The sequence below is a fragment of the Mobula birostris genome, chromosome 3, assembly GCF_030028105.1.
Source record: "Mobula birostris isolate sMobBir1 chromosome 3, sMobBir1.hap1, whole genome shotgun sequence".
Classification (NCBI taxonomy): Eukaryota; Metazoa; Chordata; class Chondrichthyes; order Myliobatiformes; family Myliobatidae; genus Mobula; species Mobula birostris.
In genome coordinates this window covers 222,100,570-222,121,103 of record NC_092372.1, presented here as the reverse complement: position 1 = coordinate 222,121,103, position 20,534 = coordinate 222,100,570, and the positions used below count along the sequence as shown (strand labels likewise).

At 44.9% G+C, this 20,534-nt stretch overlaps 1 protein-coding gene across 5 annotated transcripts in view; it reads left to right on the top strand.

Moving 5' to 3' along the window:
- dlec1 (DLEC1 cilia and flagella associated protein) overlaps positions 1-20,534 on the top strand; it is a 209,298-nt gene that overhangs the window by 166,696 nt on the left and 22,068 nt on the right. For all 5 annotated transcript variants that reach the window (XM_072254199.1, XM_072254200.1, XM_072254195.1 and 2 more), the window contains 2 exons: positions 14,325-14,419; positions 19,648-19,738. In XM_072254199.1, the coding sequence (XP_072110300.1) occupies positions 14,325-14,419; positions 19,648-19,738 (186 nt within the window). The remainder of the gene's footprint in view (positions 1-14,324; positions 14,420-19,647; positions 19,739-20,534) is intronic.

Genomic DNA, 20,534 nt, shown 5'->3' with positions numbered 1-20,534 from the left:
AGAGGTGTATAGAATCATGAGGGGCATAGATAGTGTGAGCTGTCTTTCTCTTTAGGGTTGTGGAATTGAAAACTTGAGGATTTAGTTCTAAGGTTAGGGCAGCATGGTAGCTTAGCAGTTATCATAATGCTTTACCGCACCAGTGATCGGGGTTCAATTCCTGCCACTGTCTGTAAGGAGTTTGTACGTTCTCCCCATGACCTTGTATGTGGCTTTCCAAAGGTGTACGGTTAGGGGCAGTGAGCTGTGGGCATGCTATATTGTCAGAATCATGTCAACACGGTAGGGTGGCGGTTAGTGCGATGCAATTACAGCTCGGTGTTGGAGTTTGGAATTCTCCAGGTGTTCCTGTTTCCTCCCACAGTCCAAAGATATAGCGATTAGTAGGTTAATTGCTCGTTGTAATTTGTCCTGTGATTAAGCAAGGGTTAAATAGATGGGCTGCTGGGCGGTGCGACTGGCTGGTCTAGAAGGGCCTGTTCTGCACTATGCCTCTAAATAAAACCACTTGCACATATTAGGACTGTGTTGGCCATTGACACAAGCATTGCATTTCACTGTGTGTTTTGATGTACTTTGACAAATAAAGCTAACCTCTTTAAGTCTTTTGAAAAGCTTTAATAAGAATGTGAGGGGCCACTTTTTTACACAGTGGGTGGTAGGTAACTGGAATGAAAAGCTGCTGAGGTAGTGGAGTCAGAAACACTTGGTTGTTCAGTTGGTTCCGTGTGATGGGTGGGTTTTAGTGACACAATGAGAGCAGGGGGAAGAGGGAGAGGGGAGAGAGTCACCATGCTTCCTACAACATAGCATGCCCACGACTCACTAGCTCTAATTATACATCTTTGGCATGTGGGAGGAAACCGGAGCATCCAGAGGAATTCAAGCAGTCAGAATCAGACTCAGGATCAGGTTTATTATCACTGGGGCATGTGTCGTTAAATTTGTCAACTTAGCAGCAGCAGTTCAATGCAATACATAATATAGAAGGAAGAATAATAATAATGAATAAATTACAGTATATGCGTATTGAATAGATTCTGGCACAAGAAGGCATTTACCCACAGCGTGCTGCCTTTTCTGCACTGGGAACCGCTGCTTACACGATCCATGGGAGGCTCATTTACTACACCGTTGCTACCTCAGAAGCGGTGCTGGAGGCGAGGGGTAAGGACTGGTGGCCTGATGAGGTTGAGACGGCGTACAAATCGGTTGCCACTCCCTAGCATCCTCCTGGCTAACATTCGGTCCCTGGACAATAAGCTGTGGGAAGTGAGAGCCAGAATCTCCTATCAGCAGGAAACAAAGGAATGTAATGTTTTGTGCTTCGTGGAGGCCTGGCTGACGGATGAGATGCCAGATCACGCCATCGAGCCCTCTGGGTTCTCCCTGTTCCAGGCAGGCAGGTCTAAAAACCTCTCTGAGATGAGTAAAGGTCATGGTCAATAATGCTTGGTACAACCCTTGAAATGTGCGTGCCCTCAAATCCTTTTGTTCCCCAGATCTGGAGTGCCTTGTGCCGCTGTGTAGACCCTTCTGGCTGCCGAGGGAGTTCATGGCTGTTAGTATCACAGCTGTGTATATTCCACTGACCTGGCCCTCAAGGAAATGTACGGGACCATCAGCACCCTGGAGACTGCACACCCAGAGGCTGCCTTCATCGTCGCTGGACATTTTAATACAGCATTGCTGTTTAAAGTCTCTCCAAAGATTTGCCAACACATCCAGGTGAGCACACAGGAAGATAGAATACTCTCCCACTGCTACTCCCACTTCCGTAATGCTTACAAAGCACTCCTCCGTCTGCCGTTTGGAAAGTTGGATCACTCCTCTGTCCTGCTTCTGCCGATGTACAGACAGAAGCTGAAATAAGAGGCGGCCATAGTTAAAACCGTCCACCGTTGGTCCGACCAACTGGTTTCTATGCTACAGGACGACGTTGACGACGTCAACTGAAATGTCTTTCGTGATGAGGATGTCTCTGTGTTCACAGAAGGGATCATGAGCTTCATCTGGAAGCGCATCAAGGACGTTGTCCTCCAAAAATTGGTCAGGGTCCATTCAAATCAGAAACCTTGGATCAACAGTTCCGTGCGAGCTGCACTTACCGTGCGAGACAGAGCTTACATAGCTGGCGACCAACAGGAGCTCAAGAGATGCAGCTACGATCTGCGCAAAGTCACCAAGGCAGTGAAATGACAATACAGGGACAAGATCCAGACACAACTCTCCACCAACAACACACACAGCTTATGGCAAGGTCTGCACACCATCATAGACTTCAGAGCTAAGCACAATGGTGCTGCCAACATCACTGCTTCGCTCCCAGATGAGCTAAATCTATTTTAACTATTTTAGTTCGATTTAGTTAAATCTATTTTAGTCCTGACGAAGGGTCTCGGCCTGAAACGTCAACTGCACCTCTTCCTAGAGATGCTGCCTGGCCTGCTGCGTTCACCAGCAACTTTTATGTGTGTTGCTTGAATTTCCAGCATCTGCAGAATTCCTGTTGTTTGCATTTTTAAATCTATTTTACGCTTGGTTCGATGTCACCTTCACTGAGCCCCTGAGGAGAGCTGCCGAAGCGACCTGCAGCTTGGTCATCCCTGAGGCCGGTGTTTCCAGTGTGTGGACAGGCGAAAGGCTGCGGGACCGGACAGCATCCCAGGGCGGGTACTCAGGATGTGCGTGACACAACTGGCTGGTGTGTTTACGGACATTTTTAGTCTCTCCCTCTCCCAGTGTAGAGTGCCCTCTTACTTCAAAACATCCACCATTGACCATGTACCTAAAACGACCAAGGTAACATGTCTGAACGACTGGTATCCTGTCGCACTCACCTCAATAATAAGCAAATGCTTTGAGAGGCTGGTCAAGGACTACACCTGCAGCTTGCTACCACCCACACTGGACCCCCTACAATTTGCCTACCGACACAACAAATCGACAGATGACGCAATAGCCACAGCTCTACACACCGTCCACATCTGGAGAAGAAGGATGCTTATGTGAGAATGCTGTTCTTGGACTACAGTTCAGCATTCAACACCATAATACCCTCCAGGCTTGACAAGAAGCTCAGAGACCTCAGCCTTCACCCTGCCTCGTGCAGCTTAATCCTGGACTTCCTGTCAGATCGCCGGCAGGTGGTAAGAGTAGGCTCCCTCTTCCCCTCTGACACTGAATACAGGTGCCCAGCAGGGCTGTGTCCTAAGCCCCCTCCTAAACTCTTTGTGTACCCATGACTGTGTCGCTACCCACAGATCCACTGCTAATTAAATTTGCTGACGATACTACATTGATTGGCCTTATCTCAAATAATAATGAGGCGGCTTAGAAAGAGGAAGTCATCTCTCTGACACAGTGGTGTCAAGAAAACAACCTCTCCCTCAATGTCACAAGAACAAAGGAGCTGGTTGTGGATTACAGGAGGAATGGAGACAGGCTAACCCCTATTGACATCAATGGATCTGAGGTTGAGAATGTGAATAGCTATAAGTTCTTCGGCATGAACATCACCGAGGATCTCACGTGGTCTGTGCATACCGGCTGTGTGGTGAAAAAAGCACAACAGCACCTCTGTTACCTCAGAGGGTTGAAGAAGTTTGGTATGAGTCCCTGCATCTAAGGAATTTCTACAGGGACACAATTGAGAGCATCCTGACTGGCTGCATCACTGCCTGGTATGGGAACTGTACTTCCCCCAATCGCAGGACTCTGCAGAGAGTGGTGCGGACAGCCCAGCACATTTGTAGTTGTGAACTTCCCACTATTCAGGACATTTACAGAGACAGGTGTGTGAAAAGGGCCTGAAGGATCATTGAGGATCCGAGTCACCACAACCACAAACTGTTCCAGCTGCTACCATCTGGGAAACGGTACCAGGACGGGTTCCGGGACAGCTTCTTCCACCAGGCCGTCAGTCTGATTAGTTCATGCTGATACAATTATATTTCTATGGTATATTGACTATCCTGTTGTACATACTGTTTATTACAAATTACAGTAAATTGTACATTGCACATTTAGAGACATAACGTAAAGATTTTTACTCATGTATGTGAAATACATAAGAAATATGTCAATTCAATTCAAAAAAATCATGCAAAAACAGAAATAATATATATTAAAAAAGTGAGGTAGTGTTCATGGGTTCAATGTCCATATAGGACTCGGATGGCAGAGGGGAAGAAGCTGTCCCTGAATCGCTGAGTGTGTGAGTTCAGGCTTCTGTACCTCCTACCTGATGTTAACAGTGGGAAAAGGGCATGCCCTGGGTGCTGGATGTCCTTAATAACGGAGGCTGCCTTTCTGAGACACCGCTCCTTGAAGATATCCTGGGTAGTCTGTAGGGTAGTGCCCAAGGTGAAATCGACTAAATTTATGACCCTCTGCAGCTTCTTTCGGTCCTGCGCAGTAGCCCCTCCATACCAGACAGTGATGCAGCCTGTCAGAATGCTCTCCACAGTACAACTATAGAAGTTTTTGAGTGTATTTGTTGACATGTCAAATCTCTTCAAACTCCTAATGAAGTGTAGTCACTGCCTTGCCTTCTTTATAGCTGCATCAATATATGGAGACCAGGTTAGGTCATCAGAAATCTTGACAACCAGGAACTTGAAGCTGCTCACTCTCTCCACTTCTGATCCCTCTATGAGGATTGGTGTGTGTTCCTTTATCTTACCCTTCCTGAAGTCCACAATCAGTTCTTTCATCTTACTGACGTTGGGTGCAAGGTTGTTGCTGTGACACCACTCCACTAGTTGGCATATCTCACTCCTGTACACCCTCTCGTCACCATCTGAGATTCTACCAACAATGGTTGTATTGTCAGCAAATTTATAGATGGTATTTGAGCTTTGCCTAGCCACACAGTCATGGGTATATAGAGAGTAGAGCAGTGGGCTAAGCACACATCACTGACGTGCACCAGTGTTGATCGTCAGCGAGGAGGAGATGTTATCCCCAATCTGCACAGATTGTGACCTTCCGGTTGGGAAGTTGAGGATACAATAGCAGAGGGAGGTACTGAGGCCCAGATTCTGTAATTTCTCAGTCAGGATTGTGGGAGTGATGTTGTTAAATGCTGAGCTATAGATGATGAACAGCAAACTGACATAGGTGTTTGTGTTGTTCAGGTGGTCTAAAGCCGTGTGACGAGCCACCGTGATTGCATCTGCCATTGACCTGTTGTGGCGACAGGCAAATTGCAATGGGTCCAGGTCCTTGCTGAAGCAGGAGTTCAGTCTAGTCATGACCAACCGCTCAAAGCACTTCATCACTGTAGATTTGAGTGCTATTGGGCGATAGTCATTTACGCAGCTCATATTATTCTTATTAGGCACTGGTATAATTGTTGCCTCTTTGAAGCAAGTGGGAAGACCATAAGACATAGGAGCAGAATTAGGCCATCTGGCCCATCGAGTCTGCTCTGCCACTCAATCACAGCTGATCCTTTTTTTTCTCCTCCTCAACCCCAGTACCCAGCCTTCTCCCTGTAACCTTTGATGCCATGTCCAATCAAGAACCTATCGATCTCTGACTTAAGTGCACCCAATGATCTGGCCTCCACAGCTGCCTGTGGCAACAAATTCACCACCCTTTGGCTAGGGCTTTGCCCTTTTGTCCTAGACTCTCCCACCATGGGAAACATCCTTTCCACATCTACTCTGTCTAGGCCTTTCAACATTTGAAAGGTTTCAATGAGATCCCCCCTCATCCTTCTGAATTCCAGCGAGTACAACCCGGAGCCATCAAATATTCCTCGTATAATATCTCTTTCACTCCTGGAATCATCCTTGTGAACCTCCTCTGGACCCTCCCAATGCCAGCACATCTTTTCTAAGATGAGGGGCTAAAACTGTTCACAATTCTCAAGGTGAGGCCTCACCAGTGCCTTATAAAGCCTCAGCATCACATCTCTGCTCTTGTATTCTGGACCTCTTGAAATGAATGCTAACATTGCATTTGTCTTCCTCACCACTGACTCAAGCTGCAAGTTAACCTTCAGGGTGTTCTGCACAAGGACTCACAAGTTCCTGTGCATCTCAGATTTTTGGATTTTCTCTCTGTTTAGAAAATAGTCCACACATTTATTTCTACTACCAAAGCGCATGACCATGCATTTTCCAGCATTATATTTCATTTGTCACTTTCTTGCCCATTCTCCTAATTTGTCTATCCCTCTGCATCCTACCTGTTTCCTCAACACTACCTGCCCCTCCACCAATCTTCGTATCATCTGCAAACCTGGCAACAAAGCCATCTATTCCATCGTCTAAATCATTGATATGCAGCATAAAAAGAAGTGGTCCCAACACTGACCCCTGCGGAACACAACTAGTCACTGGCAGCCAACCAGAAAAGGATCCTTTTATTCCCAATCATTGCCTCCTACCAATCAGCCAATGATCTAACCATGCCACTAACTTTCCTGTAATACCACGGACTCTTAACTTGGTAGGCAGCCTCATGTGTGGCACCTTGTTGAAGGCCTTCTGAAAGTCCAGATATACAACTTCTTCTGCATCTCCTTTATCTATCCTACTTGTAATCTCCTCAAAGGATTCCAACAAGTTTGTCAGGCAGGATTTTCTCTGAAGGGAACCATGCTGACTTTGTACTATTTTGTCTTGTGTCACCAAATGCTCCATCGCCTCATCCTGAACTATTGACTCCAACATCTTCCCAACCACTGAGGTCAAGCTAATTCATCTACAATTCCTTTCTGCTGCCTTCCTCCTTTCTTAAACAGTAGAGTGACATTTGCAACTTTCCAGTCCTCTGGCACCATGTCAGAGTCCAATGATTTTTGAAAGATCGTTGCTAATGCCACCACAATCTCTAACACTACTTATTCCAGAACCCTAGGGTGCAGTTCATCTAGTCCGGGTGACTTATGTACCTTTAGGTCTTTCAGCTTTTTGAGCACCTTCTCCCTTGTAACAGTAACGGCACCCACCTCACTTCCTTCACACACGACAACTTCAGGCATACCGTTTAGGAGAATGAGGTGGGGAGACTGTTCACAATAAAAGCTATTGAATATCAAAAGGTTGGCGATTGTACTGTTGCTGTTTTTTCTGCAGGGAGGGGGTCGGCGATTGTATTGCTATTTTTTCTATGGGGAGGGGCTCGGCAATTGTATTGTTGCTGTTTTTTCTGCGGGTTGGAGGCAGGGGATTCTGGTATCCTCAAATTTTGTTTCTTTGACTTTTTCAAATGTACTTCATGGTTATCTGGAGAAGACAAATATCAGAGTGTATTGTAATGTATACTTCGACAATATGAACCTTGAACTTTGAAGGCCTAGATAGAGTGTACATTCGGAAGATGTTTCCTATAGTGGGGAAGACTAGGACCATAGAGCACAACCTCGGAACTGAACGACGGCCCTTTGGAACAGAGGTGAGGAGGAATTTCTTTAGGCAGAGGCAGGTGAATCTGAGAATTCATTGCCGCAGGCCGCTCTGGAGGCCAAGTCAAGAGGCTGATAGATTCTTAATTAGTAAGGGTGTCAAAGGATATGGGGAGAAGGCAGGAGAATGAGGTTGACAGAGATAATAAATCAGCTACGATAGAATGGCGGAGCAGACTTGATGGGCTGAATGCTTAATTCTGCTCTTATGTCTTATTTCTTCTGGAGCCAAGTGCATATCTAGTTTTTATTGCCTGCGCATTCACTGGCAATTCATTGGCTGAACTCTGCAAATCCCCTCCCCAAACCCACTCTGCCTTTCCCCTGAGGTGCACTTTAAAACCTACGCCTCTAGCCAAGTTTTTTTGAATAACTGTCCAATATCTCCTTGTGACTGCAGTGCCACATAGTATCTCACTATATTCCTGTGAAATTCCTTGGGATGCATCCTTGGGTGTGTTGTTTGATTAAAGATTCGCTTCATTTGTCACATTGAAACATCCAGTGAAATGCTTTGTCAATGACCAACGCAGTCAAAGGATGTGCTGGGGGCAGCCCGCAAGTGTCGCCATGCTTCTGGTGCAATTATAGCCTGCCCACAACATACTAGTGCATCCAACTAGTGCATCCGTGGAATGTGGGAGGAAACTGGAGCACCCGGAGGAAACTCACGCAGTCACAGTGAGAATGTACAAAGTCCTTACAGGATTGAATCTCGGTCGGTGATTGCTGGTGCTGTAAGGCAATGTGCTACCCTGTTAATGCAACCAATGCATTTCACTGTACAGTGCTGTGCAGAAGTCTTTGGCACATATATATACCTAGGATGCCTAAGACTGTTGCACAGTACTGTAGGAATTTTATGTATTGCCTTGTACTGCTGCAAAAAAAAAAATCAAATTTCATGACATCGTTGCAACAGCCATTGTCTGGGTGGACAGAGTCAGAATGGTGATCTTGAGGCTTTAGCTCTTTGAGGCTTCAGACGGAGAAAGCAAAAAAGAAAAGTTCTAGGTAGAGTACATCTGCTCAGTTAGGACAGTAGAGGTGCCAGACAGGATAGTTGAACTGCTACTGCTAGGTTAACAAATTTCACAACACATGCCAGTGATAATAAACCTGATTCTGAATGCTCCTCTTGCGGGATGTGGGAATGTGGGAAGGCAGAGAGACCTCTTTGGTCCCTGATGACTACAACTGTGAGGAGTACGTCCAGCTGCAGCTTCTAACAATCTGCGTTAAGGAGTTGGAGCTGGAACTGGATGAACTCCCGATCATTCAGGAGGCTGAGGTGGTGATGGAGAGGACATATAGAGAGATAGTTATACCGAAGGTGCAGGGGACAGGACACTGGGTGACAGTCAGGAATTGGAAATAGGCTAAACAGAGTACCCCTGTAGAGTACCCCCGTGTCCATCTCCCTCAGCAACAGGTCTATCACTTTGGATACTGTTGGGGTGGGGGGGGGGGTGGAAATGACCTGACTGAAGAAAGTCTCTGGCACTGAGTCTGGCTCTGTGACTCAGAATGGAAAGGGGGGGGGGGGGGTGGGGGAAGAGGTGCACTGCGGTAATCGGGGATTTGTTAGTTAGGAGAATGGATAGGAGGTTCTGTGGGCGAGAATGAGATTCCCAGATGGTATGTTGCTTCTCAGGAGCTAGGATCCAGGATATCTCAGGTAAACAGCCAGAGGTTGTTATCCATCTAAGTACCAATGACATGGGTAGGATGAGTGACGAGGTTCTGCATGGGGAGTTCAGGGAGTCAGGTGCTAAGTTAAAGGGCAGAACCTCCAGGGTTGTGACCTCAGGATTACTACCCATGCCATATGCTAGTGAGGCCAGAACTAGGAAGATTATATAATTTAACAGGTGGCTTATGCAGAGAACAAGAAGTGCAAAAGAACACTTAAGAAATCAGGAAGGCTAAAAGAAGGCATGAGTTTGCTCTAGCAGACAAGGTGAAGGAGAATCCTAAGGGATTCTATAGATATGTTAAGTGCAAAATGATTGCAAGAGACAAATTGGGCCTCTGGAAGACTAGAATGGTAATTCATGGGTGGAGCCAAAACAGATGGGGGAGCGCAAATGAATTCTTTGAATTTGTACTTACTCAGGAGACAGACATAGGGTCTGTAGAAGTAGGCAACACGGCATCAAACATAGAAACATAGAAAATAGGTGCAGGAGTAGGCCATTCGGCCCTTCGAGCCTGCACCACCATTTATTATGATCATGGCTGATCATCCAACTCAGAACCCCGCCCCAGCCTTCCCTCCATACCCCCTGACCCCCGTAGCCACAAGGGCCATATCTAACTCCCTCTTAAATATAGCCAATGAACTGGCCTCAACTGCTTCCTGTGGCAGAGAATTCCACAGATTCACCACTCTCTGTGTGAAGAAGTTTTTCCTAATCTCGGTCCTAAAAGGCTTCCCCTCTATCCTCAAACTGTGGCCCCTCGTTCTGGACTTCCCCAACATCGGGAACAACCTTCCTGCATCTAGCCTGTCCAATCCCTTTAGGATCTTATACGTTTCAATCAGATCCCCCCTCAATCTTCTAAATTCCAACGAGTACAAGCCCAGTTCATCCAGTCTTTCTTCATATGAAAGTCCTGCCATCCCAGGAATCAATCTGGTGAACCTTCTTTGTACTCCCTCTATGGCAAGGATGTCTTTCCTCAGATTAGGGGACCAAAACTGCACACAATACTCCAGGTGTGGTCTCACCAAGGCCTTGTACAACTGCAGTAGTACCTCCCTGCTCCTGTACTCGAATCCTCTTGCTATAAATGCCAGCATACCATTCGCCTTTTTCACCGCCTGCTGTACCTGCATGCCCAATTTCAATGACTGGTGTATAATGACACACAGGTCTCGTTGCACCTCCCCTTTTCCTAATCGGCCACCATTCAGATAATAATCTGTTTTCCTATTTTTGCCACCAAAGTGGATAACTTCACATTTATCCACATTAAATTGCATCTGCCATGAATTTGCCCACTCACCCAACCTATCCAAGTCACCCTGCATCCTCTTAGCATCCTCCTCACAGCTAACAATGCCCCCCAGCTTCGTGTCATCCACAAACTTGGAGATGCTGCATTTAATTCCCTCATCCAAGTCATTAATTTATATTGTAAACAACTGAGGTCCCAGCACTGAGCCTTGCGGTACCCCACTAGTCACCGCCTGCCATTCTGAAAAGGTCCCGTTTATTCCCACTCTTTGCTTCCTGTCTGCTAACCAACTCTCCACCCACACCAATACCTTACCCCCAATACCATGTGCTTTAAGTTTGCACACTAATCTCCTGTGTGGGACCTTGTCAAAACCCTTCTGAAAATCCAAATATACCACATCCACAGGTTCTCCCCTATCCGCTCTACTAGTTACATCCTCAAAAAATTCTATGAGATTCGTCAGACGTGATTTTCCTTTCACAAATCCCTGCTGACTTTGTCCGATCATTTCACCATTTTCCAAATGTGCTGTTATCACATCCTTGATAACTGACTCCAGAAGTTTCCCCACCACCGACGTTAGGCTAACCGGTCTATAATTCCCCGGTTTCTCTCTCCCTCCTTTTTTAAAAAGTGGAGTTACATTAGCCACCCTCCAATCCTCAGGAACTAGTACAGAATCTAACGAGTTTTGAAAAATTATCACTAATGCATCCACTATTTCTTGGGCTACTTCCTTAAGCACTCTGGGATGCAGACCATCTGGCCCTGGGGATTTATCTGCCTTCAATCCCTTCAATTTACCTAACACCACTTCCCTACTAACATGTATTTCGCTCAGTTCCTCCATCTCACTGGACCCTCTGTCCCCTACTATTTCTGGAAGATTATTCATGTCCTCCTTAGTGAAGACAGAACCAAAGTAATTATTCAATTGGTCTGCCATGTCCTTGCTCCCCATAATCAATTCACCTGTTTCTGTCTGCAGGGGACCTACATTTGTCTTTACCAGTCTTTTCTTTTTTACATATCTATAAAAGCTTTTACAGTCCGTTTTTATGTTCCCTGCCGGTTTTCTCTCATAATCTTTTTTCCCCTTCCTAATTAAGCCCTTTGTCCTCCTCTGCTGAACTCTGAATTTCTCCCAGTCCTCAGGTGAGCCACTTTCTCTGGCTAATTTGTATGCTTCTTCTTTGGAATTGATACTATCCTTAATTTCTCTTGTCAGCCACGGGTGCACTACCTTCCTTGATTTATTCTTTTGCCAAACTGGGATGAACAATTGTTGTAGTTCATCCATGCAACCTTTAACTGCTTGCCACTGCATATCCACCGTCAACCCTTTAAGTGTCATTTGCCAGACTATCTTAGCTAATTCACGTCTCATACCTTCAAATTTACCCTTCTTTAAGTTCAGAACCTTTGTTTCTGAATTAACTATGTCACTCTCCATCTTAATGAAGAATTCCACCATATTATGGTCACTCTTACCCAAGGGGCCTCTCACGACAAGATTGCTAACTAACCCTTCCTCATTGCTCAAAACCCAGTCTAGAATAGCCTGCTCTCTAGTTGGTTCCTCGACATGTTGGTTCAAAAAACCATCCCGCATACATTCCAAGAAATCCTCTTCCTCAGCACCTTTACCAATTTGGTTCACCCAATCTACATGTAGATTGAAGTCACCCATTATAACTGCTGTTCCTTTATTGCACACATTTCTAATTTCCTGTTTAATATCATCTCCGACCTCACTACTACTGTTAGGTGGCCTGTACACAACTCCCACCAGCGTCTTCTGCCCCTTAGTGTTACGCAGCTCTACCCATATCGATTCCACATCTTCCCGGCTTATGTCCTTCCTTTCTATTGCTTCAACTTCATGGACCCTGTACAGATTACAGAGGAGGAGGTGTTTGCTGCCCTGAGGCAAATCAAGCTGGATAAATCCCCAGGACCTGACAAGGTGTTCCCTCAGACCCTATGGGAGGCAAGTGCAGAAATTGCTGGGACCCTAGCAGAGATATTTCAATAATCATTAGTAACAGAAGAGGCATCAGAGGATTGGAGGGTAGCCAATGTTGTTCTGTTTAAAAAAGGGTCTAAACATAAAGCAGGAAGTTATAGGCTGGCATGTCTGACATCAGTTGTGGGGAAGTTACTGGAAGGTGTTCTAAGGGACTGGATATATAAGTATTTGGATAAACATGGACTGATTAATGAAACAGTATGGCTTTGTGCATGGTAGTCACATCTAGTCTATCTTACTGAGTTTTTCGAGGATGTTATCAGGAAAGTAGATGAAGGCAAGGCAATGGATATTGTCTACATGGACTTTAGCAAGGCATTTGACAAGGTCCCACGTGGGAGGCTGGTCAAGAAGGTTCAGTTGCTCAGCATTCAAGATGAAGTAGTAAATTGGATTAGACATTAGCTTTGTGGGAGAGGCCAGGGCATGGTAGTAGAGGGTTACCCTCTGACTGGAGGCCTGTGACTAGTGGGGTGCCACAGGGATCAGTGCTGGGTCCTTTGTTGTTTGTCACCTATAACAGTAATCTGGTTGATAATGTGGTTAACTGGATCAGCAAATTTGTGAAAGACACCAAGACTGGGGGTGTAGTGGGCAGTGGGGAAGGCTATCATGACATGTAGAAGTTCTGCGTCAGTAGGAAAAATGGCAGATGGAAATTAATGCAGATGGTGCAGGGTTTTGCACTTAGGTAGGACCAACCACAGTGAATGGTAGGGGACTGAGAAGTGTGGTAGAATGAAGGGATCTGGGACTACAGGTCCATAGTTCGTTGAAAGTAGCATCAGAGGTAGATATGGTCACAAAGAAAGCTTTTGGCATACTGGCCTTTTTAAATCTATGCACTGAGTACCGGAGATGGTATGGTATGTTGAAGTTGTGTAAGGCATTGGTGAGGTCTAATTTTGAGTATTGTATGCAGTTTTGGTCACCTACCTCCAGGAAAGATGTAAACAAGGTTGAAAGAGTACAGAGAAAATTCGCAAGGATGTTGCCGAGTCTGAAGGACCTGAGTTATAAGGAAAGACTGAATAGGTTAGGACTTTAGAAAGCAGAAGACTGAAGGGGGATTTGATAATTGTCCACAAAATTATTTGGGGTATAGATAGGGTAAATGCAAAGGCTTTTTCCACTGAGGTTAGGTGAGACTACAACCAGAGATCAAGGGCTAAGGGTGAAAGGTGTGAAGTTTAGGGGGAACATGAGGGGAAACTTCTTCACTTGGAGGGTCATGAGAGTGTAGAATAAGCTGCCGGCACAAGTGGTGCACGCAAGCTCGATTTCATGTTTAAGAGAAGTTTGGATAGGTACATGGATAGTAGGGGTGTGGAGGGCTATGGTCCTGGTGGATAGATGGGAGTAGGCAGTTTAAATGATTTTGGCATGGACAAGATGGGCCAAAAGACCCGTTTCTGTGCTGTACTTCTCTGTAATTCTCTATGACATACGTGAGTGATGATAAACCTGATTCTGAAATGGGTCTCTTTTGTGGACTGAGAGTGGGAAAGGACAATCATGGTTGTGAAAAGGGTGGGAGGGGGAAGAGTGGGAAGCACCAGGGAGACATTCTGTAATGATCAATAAACCAATTGTTTGGAAGCCAATGACCTTGCCTGGTGTTTCAGGACTGGGTGTGTCTGCACCCACGCCAACCTCCACCCCTGGCACTCCTCTGCCATTTGTCCCACAGCCCTCCTGTGGTGCTCCATCCTCACCATTCCCAACATCGTTTGCTCCTGCCAGATTTACAAACTTGCTTTCCACTCCACGTCTCCACGTTGACAAATGCAGTACTGTGTAGAAGTCTTGGGCACCTTAGCTATATATATGTGCCTAAGACTTTTGCATACAGCTGTATGTTTTCATGTATATGTAATAAATAAACTTTAATCTGGCTTGTTGGCATTTTTACAGGTGGCATTTGGTGTACCTGGGAAGGTAAAACGAGACCAAGGATATAAAACAGAGCCTTTGCGGATAGACTTTACTGCAACTGTTAAGGCTGCAATGTGAGTACAACGTTCTGGCATTTCCCAGCTTTCTTTCCTTTGGAGGGGTGGGGTCTCTATGTACTATTCAGTATGTGAAAGCTAAGGGGACAGGTGGCATTGTTTCTCAGGAAGTGTTTCAGAGAAAGATTTCATCCATTTACTGAATGCTACAGGTCTGGATAGAGTGGACAGGGTGTTTCCATAACACAAAGGAATACAATTAGGCCATTTGGCCCATCGAGTAAGAGTGACTAAAATCGAAGCATACAGCCTCAGAATAAAGACACATACCTTGAAAGTTGAGATGAGGAAGAATTTCATCAGCCAGAGGGTGGAGACCTATAGAATTCATTGCCAAGAGGGCTGTGGAGGCCAAATCATCGGGTGCTTAAAAAGCAGAGATTGATAGGTATTTGGTTAAGGGGTTAAAAGGTATGAGAGAGGTTTGGGAAAAGGCAGGAGAATGGAGTTGAAAAAAAATCAGCCACAATTGAATGTCAGAACTGACTCGATGGGCTGAATGGCCTAGTTCTGCTTCTGTACTTTATGGTCTCATCTTATGACCTATCTTCCTCAATCTGTCATTCATCACTTTTTCCTCTCCAGAGGTATTTGTAAAGTAGTAGGAGTCTTCTATGTAATCATCTTGGATGGGAATATTAACTGCAGAAGGATTAGAAGTAATAACTAGGAGAGTTTGTCCAAGCTTGGAGGGTTGGAGGCTGAGGGGCATTCTGATAGCAGTTTATAAATTAATGAGATGTATAGAATGGATACATAAACTCAGTGACCACTTCATTAGGTATACCTGTACACCTGCTCCTTAATGTAAATATCTAATCAGACAATCATGTGGCAGCAACTCAGTGCATAAAAACATGCAGATATGGTCAAGAGATTCAGTTGTTCAGACCAAACATCAGAATGGGGAAGAAATGTAATCTAAGTAACTTTCACCGTGGAATGATTGTTGGTGCCAGATGGAGTGGTTTGAGTACCTCAGGAACTGCTGATTTCCTGGGATTTTCACACCCAACAGTCTCTAGAGTTTATAGAGAATGGTTTGAGAAACAAAAAACATCCAATGAGTAGCACTTTTGTGGATGAAAATGCCTTGTTAATGAGAGAGGTCAGAGGAGAATGGCCAGACTGCTTCAAGCTGACAGGAAGGTGACAATAACTCACTGTCACAACTGTGGTGTGCAGAAGAGCACAGCATGTTGAACCTGGAAGTGGACGGGCTACAGCAGCTGAAGACCATGGACACACACTCAGTGGCCACTTATTAGGTACAGGAAGCACCACTGAGTGTGGAGTCTTCTCCCCAAATACAAGGGAGCATAGCTTACGTAAAAAGGGGGAAGTGTAAAGACTTACGTAGCAAGTTTTGTTCCAACACAGAGTATTAGCTGGTGGAGTGTGCTGCCAGAGGAAGTGATGGATGAAGATACAAGAGCAAACTACAGCACAGGAACGGGCCCTCCGGCCACCATGTCTACACCAATAGGCACGTGAACAGGCAGGAAATGGTGGGATGCACGCCATGTGTAGGCAGAAGGGATTCATTTAGATTGGCATCATGGCTGATACCGGCTCTGTTTCACACCAGAGCTCATTTCTTATCCCATTTCTCACACAGCTAAGATCACAGGTTAGTGTAAAGAGCAGTTAGTGTAACCCTGCCAAATCTTCTGTTTTCCCCTCAAGGACACAGAAGGCAACTGCAACCTACAACACTATCTTATACCAAAATAAAGCAATAAAATGCCTAATACAAGGGGGCACAATTTTAAGGTTTTTGCAGGAAAGTATAGAGGGGATGTCAGAGGTAGGTTTTTTTTTTAACCCGGAGATCCATCAGGCAGACGAGGCATGAATTCTGCAAAGGCAGGTCCTGTTTGACAAACTTACTGGAGTTCTTTGAGGATATAATGAGTGCAGTGGATAGAGGGGAACAGGTGGATTTCCAGAAGGCATTCGATAAGGTGCCTTATAAAAGACTTATCCATAAGATAAGGATGCATAGAGTTGGGGGTGATGTATTAGCATGGATAGAGGATTGGTTAGCTAATAAATTGGGATACATGTGTGTTACTCTGGTTGGTAATCACAGGGATCGGTGTTGGCCCTGCAACTGTTCACAATATACGCTAACGATCTGGAAGAGGGGACCGAGTGTAGTGTATCTAAGTTTGCTGATGATACTCAATTGAGAGGAAAAGCAAATTGTGCAGAAGATACGCAGAGTCTGCAGAGAGATATTCAAGATTCAAAGATTCAAGATTCAAAAAACTTTATTGTCATTCTAACCGTATATCAACTCTGCAGGGCAGAATGAGACAGTGTTTCTCAGGAGTAGTGCAATCATAACATGACAAATGCAACACTAAATAATAAACATAACAATAAATAGTAAAACACAACAGCCACATGTCAGTTAAAATCAAGTTATAAGTTTCCACTGCAAGTTATAGATAGGTTAAGTGACTGGGCAAGGGTCTGGCGGATAGAGTACAATGTTGGTAAATGCGAAATCATCCACTTTGGAAGGAAAAACGAAAGGGGAGATTATTATTTAAGTGGTAAAATATTGCAGCATGCTTCTGTGCAGAGGGACTTGGGAGTACGTGTACACGAATCACAAAAGGCTGGTTTGCAGGTGCAGCCTGCGAAGGCGATTGGGATGTTGGCCTTCATTGCGATAGGGATTGAATTTAAGATAGGGAGGTTATGCTGCAACTGTACAGGGTACTGGTGAGGCCGCACCTGGAGTACTGCGTGCAGTTCTGGTCTCTGTACTTGAGGAAGAATATTCTGGTTCTGGACGCAGTGAAGAGGAGGTTCACCAGGCTGATTCCAGAGATGAGGGGGTTAGACTATGAGGGGAGATTGAGTCGCCTGGGACTGTACTTGCTGGAATTCAGAAAAATGACAGGAGAGCTTATAGAAACATATAAAATTCTGAAAGGGATAGATAAGATAGAGGCAGGTAAGTTGTTTCCACTGGTAGGTGAGGTTAGAACTAGGGGACATAACCTCAAGATTCAGGGGACTAGATTTAGGACGGAGATGAGGAGGAACTGTTTTTCCCAGAGAGTGGTGAATCTGTGGAATTCTCTGCCCAATGAAGCAGTGGAGGCTACCTCAGTAAATATACTTAAGACAAGGCTGGATAGATTTTTGCATAGTAGGGGAATTAAGGGTTATGGGGAAAAGGCAGGTAGGTGGAGATGAGTCCATGGCCAGATCAGCCATGATCTTATTGAATGGTGGAGCAGGCTCGACGGGCCAGATGGCCGACTCCTGCTCCTATTTCATATGTTTTTATGTTCAGAGTGAACACTCTGCCAGGGGTGGTGTTAGAGACAGATGCATTAGGGACATTTAAGCAACTCTTAGATAGGCACATGGGTGATAGAAAAATGGAAGTGTATGCAGAAGGGAATGGTTAGATTGATCTTGGAATAGGCATGTACTCTATAGTACCATTCAATGTTCTATGTAAAACCGAAGTACATTTTCTACCTCCATGCCCTTTTGAGATCAATAAATTCAGTTAGGCCAAGGATCTGTGTAGTCCACATGGAACCTTTCCCCTATTAACTTTAGAGAGAGCAGAATATGGTATTAATGGTATGACTGTTGGTAGCGTGGAGAATCTGAGAGATCCTGGGGTCAGTGTCAATAGGACACTCAAAGCTGCTGCACAGGTTGACTGTGTTGTTAAGAAGGTGTATGGTGTGTTAGCATTCATCAACCATGGGACTGAGTTGAAGAGCTGTGAGGTAATGTTCCAGCTATATAAGACCTTGGTTAGACCCCACTTGAAGTGTTATTTCAGTTCTGGACACCTCACTACAGGAAGGATGTGGGTACTATACAGAGAGAGTGCAGAAAAGATTTACAAGGATGTTGCCTGGATTGGGGAGTATGCCTTATGAGAATAGGTTAAGTGAACTTGGCCTTTTCTTCTTGGAGTGACGGAGGGGGAGAGGTGACCAGATATAGTTGTATAAGATAATGAGAGGCATTGATCATTTGGATAACCAGAGGCTTTTTCCCAGGGCTGAAATGGCAGAGGGGGCATAGTTTTAAGGTGCTTGGAAGTAGGTACAGACAGGGATGTCAGGGGTAAGTTTTTCACACAGAGAGTGGTCAGTGTGTGGAATGCAATGCCAGCCATGGTGGTAGAGATGGATACAATAGGGTCTTTTAAGAGACTCTTGGATAGGTACATGGAGCTTAGAAAAATAGAGGGCTATGCACTAGGGAAATTCTAGGCAGTTTCTAGAGTAGGTCACGTGGTCGGCACAACATTGTGGGCCGAAGGGCCTGTAATGTGCTGTAGATTTCTATGTTTTATGGTCTATGTGTCTCCCCACTTCAGTATCTGCATTTTTCCAATGAACTCATGTCTGACATTCACTAAATCCCTTCCTCGCAATGGTGAGCCAACTTCATATAATCACTGTGCTGCAATTTGTCTTTGACTGCCAGCAGAACTGGTGGCTGTGGGTTTGATTGCAACGTTTGAGAGAAGTTTGAATAGGTCCATGGATGGGAGGGGTATGGAGGGCTATGGTCCAAGTGTGGGAATAACAGTTTGGCATGGACTAGATGGGCTGATGGGCCTGTTTCTGTGCTGTGACACCATGACTTAATGTTGGAGAAGAAACTGCAGATGCTATAAAGAAAAGGGTTCCTTTATCACTAGGGATACAGCAAGAAATTGTACCTGGGGCGGAGGAGTACCCGAATGCTGAGAAATACTGACAGACAGGAAGAGCGGGGTGACTTGTAGAGTTATAGAACCTGACAAAAAACATTATGAGAAGAATAGATAGAGTCTTTTTCCCATGATAGAAATGTCAAATATCAGAAAACATGCATTTAAGGTGAGGAGCAACAAGCACAAAATGTTGGAAGAATTCAGGATAAAATTTTAAAGGGGATGATGGGGCAAGCTTTTTTTCCACAGAGAGTTGTGGGTGAGGGGTGGTAATGGATGCAGGTACAACAGTGACAATTAAGAGGCTGTTAAATAGACCCACGGACATGCTGGAAATGAAAGAACTTGTATATCAGAGGCAGAAATGATTTAGTTTAATTCAACACTTGTGTTCGACGCAGACATCGTGAGCTAAAGGACCATTTCCTGTGCTGTATTACTCTATGTTCAATGAACTGACAAATTATTGCAGAAAACTCAAGGACATTTCTTGTGCTCATGAACATTTTCTGCCCAGGCTAACAGTGGAGATTGATGACGATGATGACGATAACCTTATGTTTTATGCGGCAGCAAGTGATTTGATTCCTGATGGTCTGAATGGAAAGGTGAGGAGATGTCCAACAATAACTTAAGATTTTGGGTCAAGTTTTCTCTTATTTTATTTATTTTATACAGCACAGTAACATGCTCTTCTGCCCAAATGAGGCCATGCTGTCCAATTACACTCATGTGACCAATTAACCTGTTAACCCATATGTCTTTGGAATAAGAGCACCCGGAGGAAACTCACACAATTACAGAGAGAACATACAATCTCCTTACAGACAATAGTAGAAATTAAACCTGGGTTTAAATATTCTCCTCTCCCTTGACTCAGAGGCATTCATTCCTTGTTGAGCTCCTGTTCCGTGGTAGGACAGAGAACTTCTGCTACCTTTATCATCAACAATATCCACCATCCGCACCAACCATCTTCCCTCAGCTACCATTGGGCAGGTGGTATAGAAGCCTGAAGTCCCATACCACCAGGTTCAAGAACAGCTGCTTCCCTTCAGCCATCAGGTTCCTGGACTGACCACCCCAACTCTAACTCTACTTCAACAATGGAAAACTACGGACCAGCTCTTACAGTACCATGGACTTGTTTCTAATTGCGCTTTAATTTGCACTATTGTGTTGCTTCATTAGTTTTTTATTTCTTCACTGTTTTGTACACTAGAACCTACATGCCTGTGACACTGCTGTAAGCAATTTTTCTGTTGTAACTCTACTTCACCATACTTGTTCATATGACAATAAACTGGACCTGACCTTTGAGTTTACACAGCAGCAGCCCGTTTTAACCTTCAAATCACAGCTAAGGTCAGTTGTGTTATCATACAAAGTTCCTCATGCACTTCC